We start from the raw sequence: 21,671 nt of genomic DNA, 5'->3' as shown, positions 1-21,671 counted from the left end.
AGCAAGAATGAACTCGGGTTCTAAGGCAGCCACCGGAAAAGAAGAAGCATGGTGAATGTGGCTGTCCAACAATCGCTGCATATTGCTATCTTTTGTATCCTCCACCCTTTTGATGAAATTTGACATGTCAATATGCCCTATTTCCGTATCTTTGATATGATCCATAGGAGAAGAAACTTGTGACGGGGAGACCTCATTTTGGTACTTATCAAATTTGTATTTCATCTTCTTTGGAGGGGAAGATGATGGTAAATCTGACATTGAAGAACAACCTGGTATGCTGCGATGAAGACTTAAAAGTGTCAAAGCAACATCAAGATCAGCTGCAACTATCATCTTTCCTCTTCAAATGGGACAAATTCTAACTCTTGCACTTAACAACTTTGTGAGATGAAGATGGGAAATAAATAGGGATGCTCGGAACTTGGCTTTTGACCAATTTTGGATCTTGGGGAAGGTTTTACAAGTATACAAGTGGGGAAGATCAAACGTGCAATCGGTCTTTTGAAACCCGAATGCAAGTATAGTTGTAAAAAGGAGAATGAAGTAGTGAGTGAAAAATGAGATTTTGACATGTAGGAAATGGTGGGAATAGTATGTGCGGATGATGCCAATGGTGGGAATAGTTTTTATAATCAAGTTTTAAAAACCCGATTTTGAAAGGATGAGCATTTTTCCAACTTTTAAACTTGGAATTTCAACAAATGATGGCTAAGATTCTTCAACCAAAGGGGTAGATAAACTATTTTCATCTCACTTGCAATTGGGTTTTGAAATCCTGAATGCAAGCAAAGAGGGAAAATGGGGAAAGATAATGCAATTTGCAAATTGCTTTGCAAACTTGGAACAAAGGGGAAAATCTCTCACAAAAACCGATTTTAGGAAAGAGCAAAACAAAACTAACATATATACAACTTGATCAAGGAAACTAAAACAAATTAAAACAAGAGAAATAAAATGAAGAACAAAAAAAGAAAACATACCCTGATCAACAAAAACGACCCCCCAAGAACAAGAAGCAATCCTTGAAAGAAGAGATTGAATCTCTTAAATAGACAAAAGGAGATTCAAACCCTAGCCACGTTTTTACAAAAATGTCATATGTTGCAAAATGCCTAACAAATGCATTAGGAATCGGTCAAATGAAGCTTCCAATCTCCACGTCTAGGTAAGCGAAGCCAAAACGAATTAGGAGAAGGAGGATTCCTGGCACTTTCATGAGGTAAATCGTGGCATTTGAAGAACACGTTTTTGCTGTTTTAACACCTTTGAACCAGAAAATAAGACTTCCAAATGGCACAAAAAGAGTTTGAAAATGCATGAAAATCGTTTAAGATTTAAAACGCCTTCCTCCTAAAATCGCTCCACAAAAATCATTTGAATCCTTCAACAAATTCAACTTCAATAGCTGGTCGGGTTCTTGGAGATGGGCAACAAGTTTAAAATTTGCAAAGAACATATGAAATTGGGTTTCTAAAAGCTATTTGCAAGTTTTAACATGTTCACTTTTCATGCATTTAGGCAAAATCGGGTTTGTGAGAGAAAACTACAAGTTTAAAATGCATGTAATAGGGAAATTAAACTCCCTTTACAAGTTTTAAACAACTCAACAAAAGACTAGTAAAGGGAAAATAAAATTCCTTTAACAAATCATAAAAATAACGTAACTTAAAAATAAAACTTGTAATAGGGAAATAAAATCCCTACTACAACTTAAAGTGACTTTATAAAACTTGTTAATGGAGGAGAAAACCCTACCATAACTTAAAATGAGTTAAGCGAAACTTTTTAAATAAATTACAAGTTTTATTTTAACTTTATAATTTAAAGTTCACTTGTAATATGTTCAAAAAGTTCCTACAATGACTTAAAAGATAAAAAGGAACAATGGGGAAAATAAAAAGTAAGTAACAAGTTTAAAAATTACATAAAGTTCACTTGTTATTGACTTAAAATTTCCCTATAACACTAAAACAAGGGAAAATTAAAACTTGCAACTTACTGAAAGTTTCCCACCTGCAGTCAAGGGGAAAAAACCCGAAATTGAAAGAAAAACAAAGCAAACGAACTCGAAACATGGTTTGAGAATGGATTGAGGATTAGTCTTGTCCAGGGGTAGAGCAAAATTCTACCTCGGGAAGCATGCCATAGAGTAAATTTTTTATTTTTTGACAAAAATTTCAATGTAATAGTCCATATTTTTGAAAACAAAAATGAGGACAACAATTGGCTCTGATTGGGGAATTCTTTCATTTATCCTTCAAGATTGTGAAAAAAAAGAAACCAGATCTCTAAGTGCCTTCCTCTTATCCATTGGGCCACAGTGTCAATCAACACGAAAACAAACAAAAAGACAAAAGACCAAAAAGAAAAAAACCTGGACATTATTTACAAGAGATTACCTCGAACTTTTATTCAAAGTAATGCTTCAAATGCTGGCCATTATAGGGCAGCGCAAATGGTGTACCATCACGATAAGCCAAGATAACACTATCTTCTCTAGCAACATGGTGAATAGTGAAAGGTCCTCGCCAAAGAGAATCAAATTTTCATTTAAACCTTTTGGGTCCCTTCGCTTATCCCAAACAAACATGCGATCACCAACTTGGAATTCTCTTTGCTTTGCTTTCTTGTCAAAAAGAACTTTGACTTGCTGATGGTGCTAAGCAATCCGGTCTACCACTTGTGTTCTTTGTTGTTCCAACTTAGAAAGATACATGATTCTTTTGTCTAAAGCATTCTCAAAAGTTTCATCTTCAATTGCTTTAGTCAATTTTAGAGTTGGAAGTTCCAAAGTGATGGGTATTTCTGCATTTATCCCATAAAGAAGATGGAATGGTGACATGCCAATAGCTCTTTTGGGTGTAATTCTGTTTGCCCATAAAGCATCATAAAGAGCTTTATGCCAAGACCTTTGATTCTCTTCCACAAGCTTGCAAATGATGGTAATCAGGTTCTTGTTACTTGATTCCGCCTGCCCATTACCTTGAGGGTAATAATCGGATGAATGAGTTAACAAAATACCATATTCAAAACAAAATTGCGTGATCTCAAAGGAGGAAAATGTGGCTGCATTATCAGTCACAATCTTGTTTGGAACACCAAATCTGGAAATGATGTTCTCCTTGAGAAATTTGCATACTATTTCAGAAGTAGCATGCTTTACTGGTATTGCCTCCACCCACTTGGTGAAGTAATCTGTAGTAGTGAGGACATATGAATGACCTGCATTTGAAGAAGGATTGATAACACCAATGAAATCAATTCCCCATTGCCGAAAAGGTTCTTCAACAATCACTGGTCTTAATGGTAATGCTGCAAGTTTCTGTTTACCCACAAACTGTTGGCAATGTACACATTTACACACCCATCTAAAAGCATCTTGAAAGAGCATAGGCGAGTAATACTTAGCTCTCAAAACTTTGTGAGCAGTCACTGGTGCGGAAAAATGGCCACCACAAGCTTGATCATGAAAAGATTCTAACAATTTGACTTGTTGCGCTTTGTCAACACAACGGAAAAAAGTACCATCAACTGCTCTTTTATACAAACCAGTATCCCATAGTACAAAGTTCGCAGCCTAGGTCAAGAAAAATGCTATATTAGAGTACCATTCATCAGTAGTACTAACAAATAGCACCATGGGAAGATCTTCAGAATTATCCGACTCATGTTCCTCTGGAATACTCTCTACCATAAGATGACAAAGTCCTCTACCACAAACAAGATTAGTAGGTCTAATCTCCAAATCATACTCTTGGATTATAGCAATCCAATTTCCTCTTTTAGTGCCAAAATCTTGTTGTGTCAAGATATACTTGACTGATGTATAAGGAACTAACACAATAGTATGAGAATTCAAAATGTAGAAACGGAAATACTTAACTGCTTTTACTACAGCATAAGCATTTTTCTCAATGGGGGAATATTTGAGTTCATGAGAGTTCAAAGGACAGCTCATGAAAGCAATAGGAGACTCGATCTCCTCTGAGTTTTTTTGCATTAGAATAGAAGACATAGTATGCTCAGAAGCATAACTATACATGATAAAATCCTTGGTGTAGTTAGGACATACCAACGCAGGTGCATGAGCAATTGCATCCTTAATTTCATTGAAAGCAGTTTTACCTTCAACATTCCAGCAAAAAGCGGCTTTCCTTTCATCATATCCATGATATGATGGGTCTTTTCTGCAAAATCAGAATGAATCTTCGTAGAAAAGTTACTTTACCAAATAAAGAATGGACAACGGTCTTACTAGACGACAAAGGGAGAGTTTGAATAGATTTCACCCTTTCTGGATCATTTTTTATCCCTTCCTTTGAAATAATATGACCGAGAAGTTTTCCTTCGGTTACCCCAAAAATTAACTTCTTGGGATTAAGAGAGATGCCATGCTTACGACATCTTTCAAGCACATCTTTCAAGTGAAAAAGATGATTCTCATGGTCCTTAGAAAAAACAGTAAGATTATCAAGACATACTACAATATATCTCCCCACTGTACGACGAAAAGCCAAGTCCATAGCTCATTGGAAAGTAGCTCCTGCATTGATCAGCCCAAAAGGCATCCTATGGTAGGCAAATGTACCCCATGAAGTGGTGAATGCAACGTTATGTTGATTAGATTCACTAACCTCAATCTGATTATATCCTGAAAACCCATCTAACATAGATAACATTTTAGATCTTGTCATTGTTTGCAAAACTTGATCCATGATCGGCAATGGATAGTTATCTTTTAGTGACAATTGATTAAGATGTCTAAAATCAACACAGATATGTATCTCCCCATTCTTCTTACGCATCGGAACTATGTTTGCCAACCATGTTGAATGATGGATGGGAAAAATAATCCGAGCGTCCAGCGTTTTCTGAATTTCAGAAAGAATGGTACTTGAGATTTTTGGATTGTACTAGTGCTACTTCTGTCTAAAAGGTACTGCACCAAGCTTAAGAGGAATATCATGTTGCACCTACTTAGGTTGGAAAGATTTAAGATCATCATATGAATAAGTCAAGACATCACGGTATTGGCGCAAAAGCTGAATGAACTGATCTTTTTCCTCCAGAGTGCAGTTATTGCCAATATTGACAAACTTTGGGTCGTCATCTGAGCCAATGTTATACTTCTCATATCCCATGGGGGAATCAACACTTTCTTGCTGTTGTCTCTTGATATAATGATCATGTTGATCAAAGAGTTTTTCAAGAAAAAACATTCCCTTGAGAATTTTATTTCCGTTTAGTTGAATAATTTCTACATCCGGTTCAAATGATGTTTCTGACATTGAAACTGACAAAGAAGAGGAAGGAGAATTACTCCCTTCAAAGTACAAATTGTTGAAGCCATCTTCTGCTTGCAAGAAATTATTAATTTGCTTATCATCATTGAAAATCTGCCAATGATCCCAATTTTCAGGCACACTGGGTCTGTAGATCAATTCAATAATATACTTATCTTGACCAAAATCAAGATGAGGAACCAACAAAGTAGCTGAAACCGCAAGGGAATCAGCTCTATCATTATACTCATGAGGTACAACTGAGATGCTAAAAGCATCAAAAATCTTCAATATTTTCCCATACCAAATTACGGTAATGCTTGAGTCTATCATTCCTTGTTTGATATATGTTTCTTACTTGACAAACTACCAATTCTGCATCACCTTGAGCAGGGAGATTTCTGATTCCTCTCTTCAATGCAATGTTCATTCCTAACAAAAGCGACTCATATTCAGCCGTATTGTTAGTATTAGCAAATTGCAACTTGAAGGAGTAAGGGAAGATCTCTCCCTTAGGAGATATAAGAACTACACCAGCTCCAGATCCATTTGTAGCGCAACTACCATCGAACTCAAGAGTCCAAATATCATTTGAACTGTTGTTTTCATTAGAGTGACTAGTACTACCCTCATCCGGGACGGATGCATCATGAAAAGAAAAGTTGTCATCTTCTTCCATAGGAGAGGGTGAACCTTCTTCTTATGTAGGAGAAGACTGAAATTCTTCTTCTTGAGTAGGTAATCGAGCATTTTCATCGGCAACAAAAGATGAAGCATCTTCAACCATGATATATAAACCGGAAGATCCAACTTCCGATGCTTGATCTTGCTCAGCATCAACAAACCTTTCTCTTTCTGAAAGTAGTGAAATGTCAGAACTACTAGAAGGCCAATCTTCAACAAACTCCGAGACTTCATCTATGTGAAGATAGTAATTCCTAAAACCAACAGATTCAAAAAGAATCTGGGCATGGGGATCATTAGATTTGACAATTGTGTATTTAGTCTCTCTTTGAGGGACTAAATTTTGCACTATACCTTTGACAGGTATCCTTGCTTCGATCATATCCATGTTGAGTTCACCTCCAACGTCATTGCAAAAATTACGGCCAAGTAACATTCCATATGATGCAGGAACGCCAGCTACCAAGACAGTCATCTTTATTTTATTTTTTGGGAAAGATGCAAATGCGATTTGAGCATCTTTAATTTGCCCAATAAAAGGCACTTGTTTGTTTTCCATGGAATAGCAATGACCAAAAGTTTTGGTCAAGGTCAGCCCCAAGGCTTTAGCAACCTTAGAGGGCATGACATTATCGGAAGCACCAGAATCGAAGACACAATTGCTCAATTGAAAACCATTGATCAGCAAGGAATTATAAAAGGGTTCTATCATTCTTGGGGTAGCGGATGGAATGGTCACCAAATGATTGGGCAAATTCTTGGGTTCTTGAGGGGTAATGCTTTCAAGTATAGGACGAGTTTCCTTATTTTTAACAAAATTAACTAGCCTATCAAATTGATCAGGATTGGCTTGTAAATACTCAACCTTAGACATTTGAATTTTTGTTTTCCTAGCATGATCAATAATGTCAAAAGCTTGGAACGAACTAGCTAGGGAAGGATGAACATTGTCTGATTGTGGTTTGAAGTTAGGCATACTGGGCTTGGGATCAACAGAAGAAGCAAAAGGAGGATTATTGTTACTTGGCTTTTTGCTACATCCTTTGGAATATAAGGCAGCGGTGTTCCTCTTTTAGTAACGGGTAACTGGGAATCACCTGCATATTTTGCGGCTTCTTCTTGTTGAGCCAACCGTGTTTGGGATCTTGTCATCACAACAAAAGCTTGACTATGAGTCCTTTCGACAGCAACAGAGTCATCATAGTGCATATAGCGTATAGTAGAGTCACCAACTGCATGTTCTTGTTGTTGTTGTTGAGGAATAGCAACATCATCAGACTGATAATCAAAGTAAGAAGACTCACTTTGATCAGTCTCATAGTAACCAACATCTTCCTTTGGAGGAGGTGGTTCAAGCGCGAACCTCTCGGGAGGAGGGGGGGTGCTTGGATTGACTCTTAGCAGCATAACTGGCAGCAGTGTTAGGATATGTTCGCCTTGGGATATCCTTGTACAGTGTAGGATAGGAATTCTGAGATACCTGCTTTTTCAAAGCAAGGAGTTCATTTGCTAGTTTCTACACCATTGGGTTGGTAGAACTAGAAGATGAATTCTCCATATGAGAATTTCCTTTGGACCGATTAGGATCCCTTTTGATTTTACCAGCTAGGATCAAATTGTCCTCAATTTTAGTAGCCATTGTTTGAGCAACAGCTAAATATGTTGGAGTAGCTCGCCCTAGCAAGAAACTAACCTCCAGTAACTGAGTATTGATGAAAAAGCACTTGAGATTCTCAGGAGTATGTTGAGAATTGATAGGAATTCTATTTGCTAGTTTATTAAACTTAGCAATGAATTCACGCATGCCTTCGTGGGTATCCTTCTTCCTTTGGGTCAATTGGGCCAGCAAGGCGTGTTCATCTTCTGCGGGCTTGAAATGTTCCTTGAACTTGTCTCTCAACGAGTTCCAAGATACAATCAAACCAGCAGTGAGATTGAAAAACCAATCAGCTGCAATACCTTGAAGAGTTTCTACGAACAAGGGAAAACACCATCTTGATGTTTTACTCCAAGAACACTACAAGCCATGTAAAAAGATTTGATATGCTCATTGGGATGTTGCTTTCCATCTTTGTAGAACTTGGGAATATTTTTCCGGGAACCTTGTGGAAGTGGATGAAGAGGTGGGGTTAAGGCTAAAGGACCAAAAGCTGCTCCCCATGGACTAGGAGGAGGTGGAGGAAGATTAGCCATGCTAGATGATGAAGATATCAACGGTGTGAAAAAGAAAGGAGAACTTTCACTTGGGATAGACTTCTTTTTCTTTGATGGGGGGTAGCTTTTAGTTCATGAAAGGGAGGATGTACTAGTGAGCAAATAAAATCTAGCTTGTTCATCGGGAGATATTTCTTGAGAACTTTCACCCTTTTTACGACGAATGTAGAAACGAACACCTTTCAGCTTAGAGAAATCTGAAAAACCAAACTGATAATATTCTGAAAAATCAGCAAGACACTAGACTTCAAATGAAAGCGTGAAGCTCTCGAATGCGTTCATGTCCCCAGCAGAGTTGCCAAAAACTGTTGGTTGAAAATTTCGTACTCTTGGGAAAATATACAAAATTGTGGTTTCAACCACAGTGTGTGAGTAAAACTCTCTTAATTAAGGGAAGGCTCCCCCTATCTATATCTAATCTAAAACTAAACGGGATGAGACAACAGTCTTTCTTCTTTCTTCAAGAAAGCCAAAATGCTTTTTTTTTCATAGAAAAGTGATAGCAAGTTAACTTAAAACAACAATGGCAACCTTTTGAAATAAGATAAGAGAAAGGAAATGAAGTTTCCAGAAAGCTCAAAGACTTCCATCACTTCCTTTGGGTTGAGACAACAATATCAAGCTCAAAGACTTGAATATATGAAGTGCTATCTACCCTTTTCTATGTTAATGATATCAAGAACAAATTATTGCAGCACAAAGTCTGAAATATCTTATTCTCTTCTACACAAAACAGTAAAAACTAGTATGAGCTCAAAGACTCACAACTATTTCTTATCATAAAATCTTTTTCTAATCTCTCTCTCAAGAATAAGTGTGAGCACAAAGACTTACAATTCTTCCCAAGAGAAAATTTATTCTAATTGATATTAACCTCCAATACTTGCAGCACAAAGATTGCAAATCAAATTCGATTAGGCTCTCTAAGAAACACTTGCAAGAAAGATAATATGGAACACAAACTCAAGTGTTGAGTCTTTGTGCTACATTCTTGAGTTTTTGTTCTATATTATCTTTTTTGCAAGTGTTTGTTAGAGAGCTTAATCGAATTTGATTTAAAAGAATGGTAAGTCTTTGTGCTCACACTTATTCTTGAGAGAGAGATTAGAAATAGATTTTATGATAAGAAATAGTTGTGAGTCTTTGATCTCATACTAGTTCTTACTGTTTTGTGTAGAAGAGAATAAGATATTTCAGACTTTGTGCTGCTATAATTTGTTCTTGATATCATTAGCATAGAAAAGGGTAGACAAGACTTTATATATTTAAGTCTTTGAGCTTGATATTGCTGTCCCGTCCCAAAAGAAGTGATGGAAGTCTTTGAGCTTTCTGGAAACTTCATTTCCTTTCTCTTATCTTATTTCAAAAGGTTGTCATTGCTGTTTTAAGTTAACTTGCTATCACTTTTCTGTGAAGAGAAAAGGATATTGGCTTTCTTGAAGAAAGAAGAAAGACTGCTATCTCATTTCGTTTAGTTTTAGATTAGATATAGATAGGGGGAGCCTTCCCTTAATTAGGAGAGTTTTATTCACACACTGTGGTTGAAACCACAATTTTGTATATTTCCCAAGTGTACAAAATTTTCAACCAACAAAAATGCTGAGCTCCACTATGCTTAAAAGAAATTCAGAGCTTTATTCGGCTTTGGAAGAATTGAAGGGGATAAGCACACCATCCTCGCTTGATTTGGACTTGAATGCCTGATACATCTACCTAGTGCCCTCTCTCATTCATGCTAGCAGGTCGAAACAGGCGGGGGTCCCTATCAGAGACAGGGAGTGGTGGGCAGTGCACAACACAAAGGAAGATCTAATGTTGAGAATGCAAATTGAAAGTCAATATCCTTCATATCTGATGCTCTGGCCAAGTTATATTGTAAGCTGCTAATCCCCAGTGCTGATGTTGAAACTAGTGCTAATCCTCAGTGTTGAGGTTGAAACTGTTGCTAATTCTTAGTATCAAACCTGAAACTACCATGGCAATTGTGAAATCATCTCCGACAAAAATTTGGTGGTTTTGATTCCATACATTTTTTTCTTCATTTCAATGTCTGATCACTTGACTTTTGACCTCCTTGAGATGCTCTTGATTGCTGCAAGACTGGCTCTGATCTGAGACCAAACAACATGACTTGAAAACATTTGTATGTAGAATACATATGTAACCGTATTCCTTAGACATCTTTACAACTGGAAATGACAACATTGGACCACACGTTCATGTAACTGTGATCCATTTTTCAAATCACAGTCCACTAATTCATCTCCTCTGCTTTATAGCATCATGTCTTATATTTACTCCTACTTGCATAAGGAGGGGATTTTGAGAGGTGTGCCCTAATCAATCAGTATATTTTGAAGGGCTTCAAGCTGAGTTATCAAACACGGGGCAGAGTTGCATTTCTTCATGTGGCTGACTATATTCATGGTATTGTCTTGGATTTCCCTCCTCTATGTGTAGTATATCTTTTTTCTCAGCTAAAGATCAGGTTGCCACTTTGACAAATCCAACTGCAAGACCGTTATGATTGGAAAATGTTGCTTTGTGAGGTTTGGAGAGTGGTAACATTAGAACGATATGCAGTCAGGATTTAATAAATATTCTGCACTATTGATCCCATTCTTATCACCAAGGAGGTTCAACATTGGTCCTTTAAAGTTATTCAATTACTGTTAAGCTTATAAATAGATCGTAAAGACACATTACATGTAACAACCACCCCCATTTGTTTTTTTGAAACACGTGCAAGAGTGATCATCAACATAAACATTCAGTGGTGTTTTTAACTGCTTTCATTAAGTCTGACGTGCTTTTCAAAATCCATGCAAACTGCTACAATGTTCAATGACAAATCGTACATAATAAGGCTTTCAATTTCATGAAATGAACATACATAATAAAACCATTTGAAATACCTTATTTTGGACTCTTTAGTGAGCAATAAAGGTCTGATTTTCAGTTTCAAAATGCTGTTACAGTCTGATAGAATTTTCTGGGATATAACTGGTCTGATTTATTGACTATATCAGCTAGGGAACATTTGAAAATGCACTCCAGCTTCCTTAGAAATAACTCACTATTGTCCAAACCCAAAGCATGCTTGTCCAGCAATGCTTAGCACCCATGCAAAGTCTACTTCTTTGCACCAAATTGCTTGTTGAATACCATAACTTCTTGGAAACTGGTTAGATTTAACAGTTGCAGGTCTGGCAAGGGCTCCAGGAAAGGCTGCTACAGGCAGAGAATCACGCCCATGTCTCCAAGCTTTCTTCAACTCTCATCTCAACATTGGCCAAAGGTTCAAACTGAGGTTATGCCTCTGAAATTAACTCTCCGGCACCTTGTAAGTGGACTGATATCACTATTAAAATCTGAGACAAATAAGTTCTGAAAATGATTGGTGCTGGCTCATACAGTAAGAAGAATTCTTCAGTAATGGCTTCCAATCTCAATGAATACACCTCCAAAGGGTCACTCGACAGTAAACACGAATCAGCACTTGATTCAGTTTCATAAATGCTGGGTACACAACAAGTTATAAATTTCAGTCAAACCCAAAATAAGAGTGGCACTGGAATTAGGGTGGCCAGCAACCCAACACCCCCAAAACACCATCAAAAACTCACTTGCTCAATACAATTTTGCTCGAAATGATCAATTCTCACCTAGGGGCTACCAAACATACAAGAAATTTATTTAGTGTTCAGTTTTTTATGCTTTCTTATTGTTTTGTTTTTATAGGCATTTATTTGTTTTCGGTTCATTTTATTTTAGTTTTGTATTTTTGTATATTTTATTTTGCTTTTGTTATATATATTCCTTTTATTCTGGGTTTTCTTATATTTTAGGATGTTTTTTATGCTAATTATTTCATTTGTAATTTTAAATTGTTTTTCATTGTTTGTGTGAGTATGGGGCTATTATTTTTTATTTGTTATTTTTATATTTTTTTCTTTCACTATTTTTTGTTTTTTCTCAAATATTTTCTCCTTGCTTTGACTTTTCCTTCTTTTATTTTTGGTCTCTATTTTCTTTTTGTTTATTTTTTACTCTTTTTTCTTGCTTTCTGTGTCTTTCCCTTAGCTACCCCTTACTCTATTTAATGGGTTTTGGTCTGCAAATACATTCATTTTGCTCTTCTCCAGCTCTCCATCCTGATGATGAATCATAGAGTATGGATTCAAAACATTGATTTGTATACCTCTTATCTGATGCAAAAATAATACACAGTCAAATCCAGAAGCTCTGAAATTAATAAAAGAAATTTGTCAAAAGGTAAGAGACAAGCCTCATGGATGACCTCCTGAAGAATTATGGCTTTGCATAGAAATATGTGCCATGTCATTCAAGTCAAAAAACCTTCAGAGTTGAGTCTTCCAGCCTCAATAAGCATAACCAGATCAGTTCTTGTTGATTTTGACCCTTATTCACTACTCCACAAGCCTTTATAGGTGGTACAGCCCTGCTAGGGCATCACCCAGAAACTTCATTTTGTACGGCCAGAAATGAAAGTTCTGTAAACCCTTCAAAATCACCACAAAACTAAAAGATATTTCCAAAAAGCTGATAGCAAAATATCATGAAAATCTTCATATTCTTGAAATCCCAAATCTCAAAATAAATACCAAAACAAATCCTCAGAGTTTGTAGAAAACAACAAACTCCATTGAATCTCCAATGTGATTTCTGAAGTGAAATCACCATAGACCAGTTAGGGAGGATCTTTCACCGCCGAAACCAACAATTCAAGAGGGTTTTCATCCTCAAGGGTTATTGAGAAGAAAAACAAGTTCTCCCAAAATTCAGAAGCAAATTCAAATTCATCAACAAGAAGAAGTCAACAATGAGCCCTCAACCTCCTATTATAACTTTTTGAAGCAATAAAAAATTACCTTTTTCCTTGCTCCAAAAATCCTTTTAAAAAATAAGTAATTAACTTTATGGAGCTTTTTCTACCCTTTTGAGGAATAATTATGTTTTCTCATGAATAAAGTCGCTTTTCCAAGGCATCCATTTGAAATAATTTTTCAATACCTTTAAAATGAGTTCTTACATTCTTGTTCCTTCTAATATTTGCAACATTAGACAACTTAAGTGAAATTTTAATTAAATAACTCAATAAGATGTCCAAGTTGTGGGAAACTGGATGACTTTCTAAAAATAGCCTGCTCCTCTAAGAAGTTTGGAGAGCACCCAAAAGATTAGAAATCAATTTTGAAAGCATTAAAGAGCTCCATCTAAACAACTGAACTCAAACCCAAGAACAATTGCTCTACAAGATTGATTAAATGCTTCTCCAAAAACATTGGGGTTCTCCCTAACTAACTAGTTAGCTTCTGAAAGACTTGAAAACTGGCTAAATGTGGATGAATTGGCTAAGTGCCAAAAAGTGACATTAAATTACATTTACAAATATTGAGAGGATATGATTGTATTGTGAATTGTCAATGCAGTAATCTGGTGCACTGGTGGTTGACATGAGCACTCCAATATGTCATACCAGATTGACGTCGATATGTTCACTTCAATATAATAAAATGTTCACTGGTGTTGGAGCCATGGCTTTACTCCAATACCCCTTTAAAAATTAGCTACAGTAATGGAATGCAAAAAATTCAATCTTGTAAAAGATGAAAAAAGAAATTAGATTTCTTGTGTTTAATTCTTTCAATACCACAGCTCAAGTTTGTGGAACTCCACCTAGCTTTCCTTACCCACACCAATACTAGAGTGGTGGGAGTCTCTCTCTCTGCATCAGTATGTTATGGTATTCCGTGGTTGTCCTTGGATCTAACCTTAGGGAGATGGCTAGGAAGTTTTCCTACATTGCCATACATCCCTGGCTGCCGTTGTCTTATGGTGGTTGGGCACTCTGCATTTTTTTGTGAGCATGCCACATAATACACAAATGTTGAGGAGATATCTTGAGCATGCCCTCTAGAACACAAATGTTAATGTAAAATTGCTGTTATGTGCATGCAATATAATACGTAATTGCTAAGTAGGTTGTTTTAACTTTCTATCACCTGTCTATTCTTTCTTTTTATAGCTAACGTGGTATTGTTTTATGACAGTATTCCCAAACTGCAGTTCTGCCACGTGCCTCAATACTGGCTACTGAAGTGGAGTGGCTAAAGTCAATTAAGGCTGATTTGGTGGTGAGTATGCTAAGATTCTGTCCTCAATAAATATTGTTGTTCATATGTTTCAAATAACCCAGTTTCCCAAGTTCAATTGTTGTCTGCCTTTTTATCCTTAAGTTATATTTACCAGGCTTTGATTACTCCTGGAACTTTCTTAAAGTCATGAGAAGGACTGTCACACATGAACGTTGTTAGTTGTACTTTGTGTTTTACTATTTTCATTTGTGCATGCTCTCATTGAATAATAACTTATAAGCGGTAGATATTTAACATGAATGTATGGAGAAGATGTTGTAACTTGTAACTGAGCCTCATGTTTTTCTTGAAAATAGGTGTCAGATGTTGTACCTGTGGCCTGTCGAGCAGCAGCAGATGCTGGAATTCCATCTGTTTGTGTGACCAACTTCAGGTGATTGTATCTCTTCGATTGCTATCTTGCTTCTTACTTTGTTGGCTTTGCACAATTATCAAGCTAATAATAAACATTTTGTTTCTTTTTATTTGATAAATATATAGATAAATAAACAGATATAATTGAAGACATAGAAAATGAAAGATATATGTAGAAATATTACACATTTAATATATTTTTGCAACTGCACCACAAGGGAACATTATCCCTCTGGTTGAATATTTATCAAGTATGGCTGTTCTATCTGCTCTGCTTGTCATGGCAGACAATAAGGCAAGGACTATCTCATTTGTTTTCTGTTCTCTTGGGACCAATCATGTACTGTTAAATTCAACAGAAGAAACAAAGCTTTCAAAGGGAATTGATTCAGATTATTGTGCATAATTTAAAATTTTTCTTATAGAGAGCTATTCATTAAATATTTTATTTTGAACAACGGATGAGCTAATTATGACATTTGTATAGGAATTGACTCATTTTAAGAATTATGCTACGAATAGGAAAAATATTCATTTCATGGTAGAAGCAATTGCAACTGTCCCAAAATTTCCTCGCTGTAACTAATGTGTTTTTCTTTTCTATTTTACTTCAGGAAATTGCTTTTTTAGCTACATGCAGCTGCAGTATACCTATGCAAACATTATATGCTGTATTATCATACTTCTTGTACAAGTGAATGATCTTTCTGTTATAACATGAATGCGTCTTTTCCCACATTCTATATATGTGGATCCGTATCAAACGTGTTTTCCTTTTCAGTTTTATATTTGACAAATGTTCATTCGATTATATGCAGTTGGGATTTTATCTATGCCGAATATGTTATGGCAGCTGGTCATCATCACCGTTCCATTGTTTGGCAGGTATTTATTTGTTCAGTTTATGTTCTTGAAAAAATTGTCATGGTGGATTCTTGTTGGCATGATTCTGGTGGGGGGTTGTGTACAAAAGAGTTTTATACAAATCAATGAAGTTCAAGAGAAACTGAACAATGAGTTATATATGTATCAATTGTATTTGAGAAAAACTAAAAATCTTATTGAATGAAAACCATGTTTTGCCAAACATGGAAAAACATGCCTTTTTTGATTTGTGTTGCAACAATATAAAAAGCTTGTTTATTGCAACTAATTGGATCATACCTTATGGGTTGTCCTTCCATTTGTTAGGATGATGTAACAAATGTCTTGCTTCATTGTGCATAGACTTGCCAACATGGTTTCTTTCGCTTTGCTTCTATTTCCTCCACCATGATCAATCACTATTTTAGGGCTATCCCTCTTTTTTTTCTGATTTATATTCAAAACTGCGGATTTGCATTTTATATTAGTACATTGAGCAGAGGATTTGACATCAATATTACAACAGGGTTACCAGAAAAGTCTCTTTATAAGTAAGCCAAAAAGGATAACATATGAGCCCAAGTTCCAAAAGACAACAATTCAATCTCTTTGCAAAAACATTTGAATTTAATTCTAACAAGCAAAGCCAGCTCTCTTGAACTATGAAGTGAGGGCTCATCATGAAATCCTGCCTTGCAGCTTGATTTCTCTAATCATCCAACTTTCAAAATATCTTGGAGGATGGCTTCTCTGCAAGTCCGAGGGGCATTGAATAGATAATTAAATTCTACAGGAAATCGAGCCCATTGATTTTTAGTTGAAGGGCATTTGCAAAAGACATGTCATTGATTTCCACCAAAGGAATCTGTAACACCAACTTTGTGAAATTTTGCCTTAACTGCCAAATCTTTGTGGATCATTAATCATCCCACGATCTTGTGCTTGAAAGAAGCTTGAGACTTCCAAATAGATTGACATTGAATATGCCATTGGATCTCAGATTTCCTCACTCCCCATGTTTTATAATTTTATTCAATAGTGGAGCAAGATCAGATGTATCTCACATATTAGAGGTCCTATGACTGTCGAAGGCCTTCCCATGACTCTATAACTCATCTCTTCAATGAATACCTAACCTTTGACGATTTTATGATAGTTCTTTGTGGAAATTTTTAAAGTTTTTTCAAAATTTTCCACTCCAATTTTTTTGAAATTTCTCAAAATCCTTGTAGATTAATTTGATGAAATTGCAGATATGCACCTTGTGCTTATACTCTTTCTTCTTTGAATGGATTGCCATTTGGCATTTGGTTTGTTGTTCTTTGTACTAGCATCTTCAACACATCGCTGTTGGTGCATATTGATAGCAAGCAAATGAAGGTCTCTAAGATAGACATTCCTTATTCTAAAGAATCACTAGGAAGTCCTACGAATATTCAATTATGCTTTTCTTGCTGGATTGATATTAGAAGTTTCCCCTAGATTGGCCTAGGTTTTCCCATTGGTATTGCTATGTTAGTTTCCACGTTACTGTGACAAGTGCTCTGTGTGCATGTGTTATATAAGCATCATCAATTTTGGCTGACATAGTAGAGTGCTCACAAGTTCATCTGTTTGAAATTTAATCTCACTAGTGCATCAATCATTAGAAACTGCTCCTCGCTTTAATCCATAATTCCATCTACTAAATGAAAAGGATTAGATTATGATGCAACATTGTCACAGTAATGTTAATCTATAAATTGAGAAAGTTACCGAACATGATTTTTTATAGACACAAATGAGATTGTGATTTTCTTTGAGTGTCTAATTGATGTAATTGACAGTTATGTCTTATTAAGATGTTAATGGACTCATATGCTTTGTGCAGATAGCAGAAGACTATTCTCATTGTCTTTTCTTGCTTAGACTACCTGGCTATTGCCCAAGTAAGTTGAATGAGGATGAGAAATTTAAATATTAGATGAGAGTTCAGTATGAATGTGATTATGTAATCTATTTAAATTTCTGCACCTTATTTCTATAATCTTTTTCAAGAACTTAATATTCTCCTAGAATCTAAATCTTGATAGCTTCTTTAATCATCTATACTTTGTTATCATAAAATTGTAAATTCTGTGTTTCTATTCTTGATCATTTGCAGTGCCAGCTTTTCGTGATGTAATTGATGTGCCCTTGGTGGTTCGGAGAACACATAGAAGTCGGCAAGAGGTTCTGTTGTTTTTTGCATATTGTTATTTCTTTCATCTTTCACTTATTTGTTTTTATGGTCCATTCATAACATAGATCTATAAATCTTATTACTGTTTCAGGTGCGGAAAGAACTCGGGATTGGCGACGATATCAAGCTAGTTATCTTTAATTTTGGTGGTCAGGTGAGTATTTTCTTTCATCTGATCAACATTGCTTTATCTTATATGTATGCAAATTTCTTTTCATGGATCTTAAGAATTAATAGTTAACATATAAGTTCAGACATTTTGTACTTTTCAGCCAGTACTGTATACCATCCTCAAACCCAATCATGTCTATAGCCTCCATCTATTGGCTTATCTGCAGACAGTCATACCCTACTCTCCAGATTTTCAATCATGGAATATTTATTAGTTTTACCCAGTACAGATGTATAAGATCATAGGATTATCAAGGCATCTGGAGACCTTTCTAATAGAAGATAATTTTCAAGAAGATGCCAGAAAATGTGTGTCAATGTGTCAACTGATTTATTTTTTGTTGACACATTGCAAACCTTTTATCTCATATGCTAGGGTCATTCAAATGTAGCACTTTCTAAGATAGAGTAGAAATCAAAAAACTATTAGTGTTGGTATTGGAAAATGCATCTATGAAGAGGCTTGTATTGATTCCAAACAAGTAATATGAAACTGTGTGTTTTGAGGTGTAGACCATCTCTATTTCAAACTTTTAGTTGTAAAAGAAAAATTAGAGAAAAGGAACTTGGTTGTATGTAAATTGATAGGAATTTGAGATGCTTGAATTGGCATCTAAGTCTTGAGTGTGTTGATTTAGATGCTACTGTCGTATCGGGTTCTAGTACCAATACATGCACTAGTACCTGAATTGGGAATATGGTTTGATGCCCTTTCTTTTTGATCCAATGACACTCTGATTACCATGGTGGTTGTGAAGGGAAATGGGGCATCCCAATAGAACCTCTGAGATTAGTATGCACCTATAGTATCGTGTGTTTCTTCAAAACAGATTACAACATGCTGATACAAACACACACTACTATGCCATAAAAGCGGAAACAGACAGTTGATTTCCCACAATTAAAACATGAGGAAAGTGATTGCAATTTACAGATCTAAGAAAATTTTAGTAGCATTACGATACACAAATTTAATAAATCAGAATCATGAAACAAGAAGAATGAGACTGAAGAGAGAACATAGATATACGTGGGGGGAATACTTCTGGGTAAAAAACCCCACAAGTTACAATACATTTTCAGCAACAAGTTACAATACATTTTTAGGCTCTAAGCCTTTACATGGAGATTTACATCTTGTTCCATCCTAGAGAAAAATCGGCAGCGTAATTCGTGTGAAATGAACTCCTCTCTTCTCTTAAATCAGCTAAGTCATCAACATATATATAGAGCTCAACACGAAGAGTTAGGTGCCAATGGTTTCGAAAATCATCCAATGTCTAAGGGGTAAGTTGTGTCATAAACAAACATCGTGCTAATCCCATGACACGTTGCTCATAGCAACTTCCAAGGCAACAACACCTATCTCATCCATAACGGTCATCTTGCCAAATACAATGTAAGTGCAACATAGAAATTACTATGACCAAGAATAGGCACCTTTCTTACCTCAGACCACTTGTCAAAAGTGAACTCCACCATAAATATCAATAGCTAAAATACATCTCCAATAGATAATAGAAGTTGAAAACCAAGACTATTTAGTCAACATAGGAAATTGCCAAATCAATTTCCACTCCAACATAGCATCTTCCAAATGGGTGCTAACTTCCTAAAAAATAAGGAATATGCCATCTCATCACCTGCCATGTAGGATGCCACCTCACCAAGAGGTCCCACAAAGTGAATGACAAATCAGGAAGTTTATAACTTAGGATAAATCAAATAATTAAATAATTCAACATGTTAAGAACTCTAAGGTTGAGACACCTTAATCCCAACATTCTCCCACTTGTCGGAGACTTGTCAAGACTCTACGACATCAATTTCTTAGGAGCTAAAACAATAAAACCACATCATCTCAACCATCCATGAAACCATACAAATCTCAAACATGCTCTCATGCTCCATCAAGAGACCATTCCGAAGAACACAAGCATGAGATCCCAGTGATATCAAAAGCTATAGGATATTGCCACCACTCCACAGTGCTCATGAGCTATACAAAAGCATCAACAACATCGATTTCAAGGCCCATAATCAAAACACAATTGTGAAGTAATCCTCCATAAACAAGATAGAACATCAACTGGAATAACAACCAAAATGATTGCTCCCATCAAACTGATAAACCCACATTACTGAAAATAGCACCCACAATAAGTGCTAATCCATCCAATCACACATACCTCAAAAGGTATCGAACATCAGTAAACTCATGCCACCAGCATAACTAACCTAGAAACTGCAACCACAAGCTCCATGTGCAAACCAGTTTGTGAAGACCAAACACATCCAAAAAATCCCACTACATGGGTAATGCTGTATCTGAAAAGATTAAAGGCTTGCTGAGTGTAACAATTATAACACATAGAAAATGTAACCATGTAGTACCAAGGACCATCCACAAAGATATGCACATCTTGCAAACAAAATCGCTGCAAAAATAATCTATCCCAACAAGTCTCCATAGCTCTCCCAAGTTCTCTACATCCAACAAAGGAAAGAGATAAAGGAACCTCCATGTCATCACCAAAAAAACAATAAAGTACAAGTGACAACATATGACCACAAACTAGTGATCACCATAGCTCCACCTAAGATCTCAAAAGACAATGTTATGTGAACCCAAACATCCGGGAAGATAACCAAGACCAAAGAGAGAACTTGCAAATCATAAGCATGTAGCATGTTCTTTTACATACACCTCTAAATGCAAACTGTGTCAAGTATGATCTCTTTCACAACCCTAAGAGAAAAGCCACAACAACATCCAAACCTGTTCAACCTCAAGAGATCAAACATAATCTATATACCATGTATCTATATGGATGTAAAATTCTCAAAGAAGATCAAACTACTCCATTTCCTGTTTCAAGAAATCAGCCCACTGCCATCCCCTATGATCATCATGAAAGAAAATACATACCCAAGGAGATAACCATGCTATCTATCTCTCACAGTGAATCCTCTAGAACCATCTGACCATAGCTCAAGATGCATGAATATGAAAGAAAAGCATAAAGCACTTGAGAGAAACAATGGGCAATACCTCTCAAGTGGTAAATTGCCGAGTAGACCAAGAGAAGGGAGTGAGATTGTTCCTCCAAGATATCCGAGTCAACAGTTCTCATCCAAGAACAATCTCCTCATAGGTCTCTATTGAACTCACGTCCAACCAAGGTGCAGGCTCCTCGGACTTCCAACTAAAATCTCATAAAGAGTAACCATCTAACCACATGTCTCTCATCTCAAGAGAACTATAGCCTCACCTAAGTCTCCATGTATCCACGAGTACCAACTCATCCTAAACTTTAAAAGTATCTCTACGCTCCCATGAAGTTCTAAGGCATATGATCAGTGCACCCAATACAAAGAGAACTCACCAAACCATTATCAAAGCTCCAATCTCCAAAGTTAGGAACGCATCATGACATCGTGATCATACCATCCCCTCCTTGGAGATCACATGCTCCAAGTGAACATACCATGGTCTCAAGAGCAATGTATCATGCCAAACTCTAATGCACAATCAAGAGTATATACCATGACATAACACCAGCATACTCTAAATCAACATCACTTGTCAAGCACCACCAACACCTCAAACCAAAGACTCTAAGAGCCCTCCATGGCTCCAAGATGTTACACATCCTCAAATAGTTTACCCTTCTGCAACAATAGGATCTAAGAGTCCCT

General features: G+C 36.2%; 1 protein-coding gene across 1 annotated transcript in view; it reads left to right on the top strand.

Annotated features, from left to right (window-relative positions):
• Positions 1-21,671, top strand: part of LOC131072802 (L-arabinokinase) — a 249,262-nt gene that overhangs the window by 51,804 nt on the left and 175,787 nt on the right. Inside the window, exons 4-9 of the mRNA XM_058009061.2 lie at positions 14,258-14,341; positions 14,659-14,735; positions 15,535-15,601; positions 17,451-17,508; positions 17,724-17,791; positions 17,893-17,955. Of these exons, the coding sequence (XP_057865044.2) occupies positions 14,258-14,341; positions 14,659-14,735; positions 15,535-15,601; positions 17,451-17,508; positions 17,724-17,791; positions 17,893-17,955 (417 nt within the window). The remainder of the gene's footprint in view (positions 1-14,257; positions 14,342-14,658; positions 14,736-15,534; positions 15,602-17,450; positions 17,509-17,723; positions 17,792-17,892; positions 17,956-21,671) is intronic.

This window comes from Cryptomeria japonica, chromosome 2, assembly GCF_030272615.1.
Source record: "Cryptomeria japonica chromosome 2, Sugi_1.0, whole genome shotgun sequence".
Lineage (NCBI taxonomy): Eukaryota > Viridiplantae > Streptophyta > Pinopsida > Cupressales > Cupressaceae > Cryptomeria > Cryptomeria japonica.
Note: the sequence above shows the minus strand (reverse complement) of the source record. Positions and strands in the feature narration are given on the sequence as shown.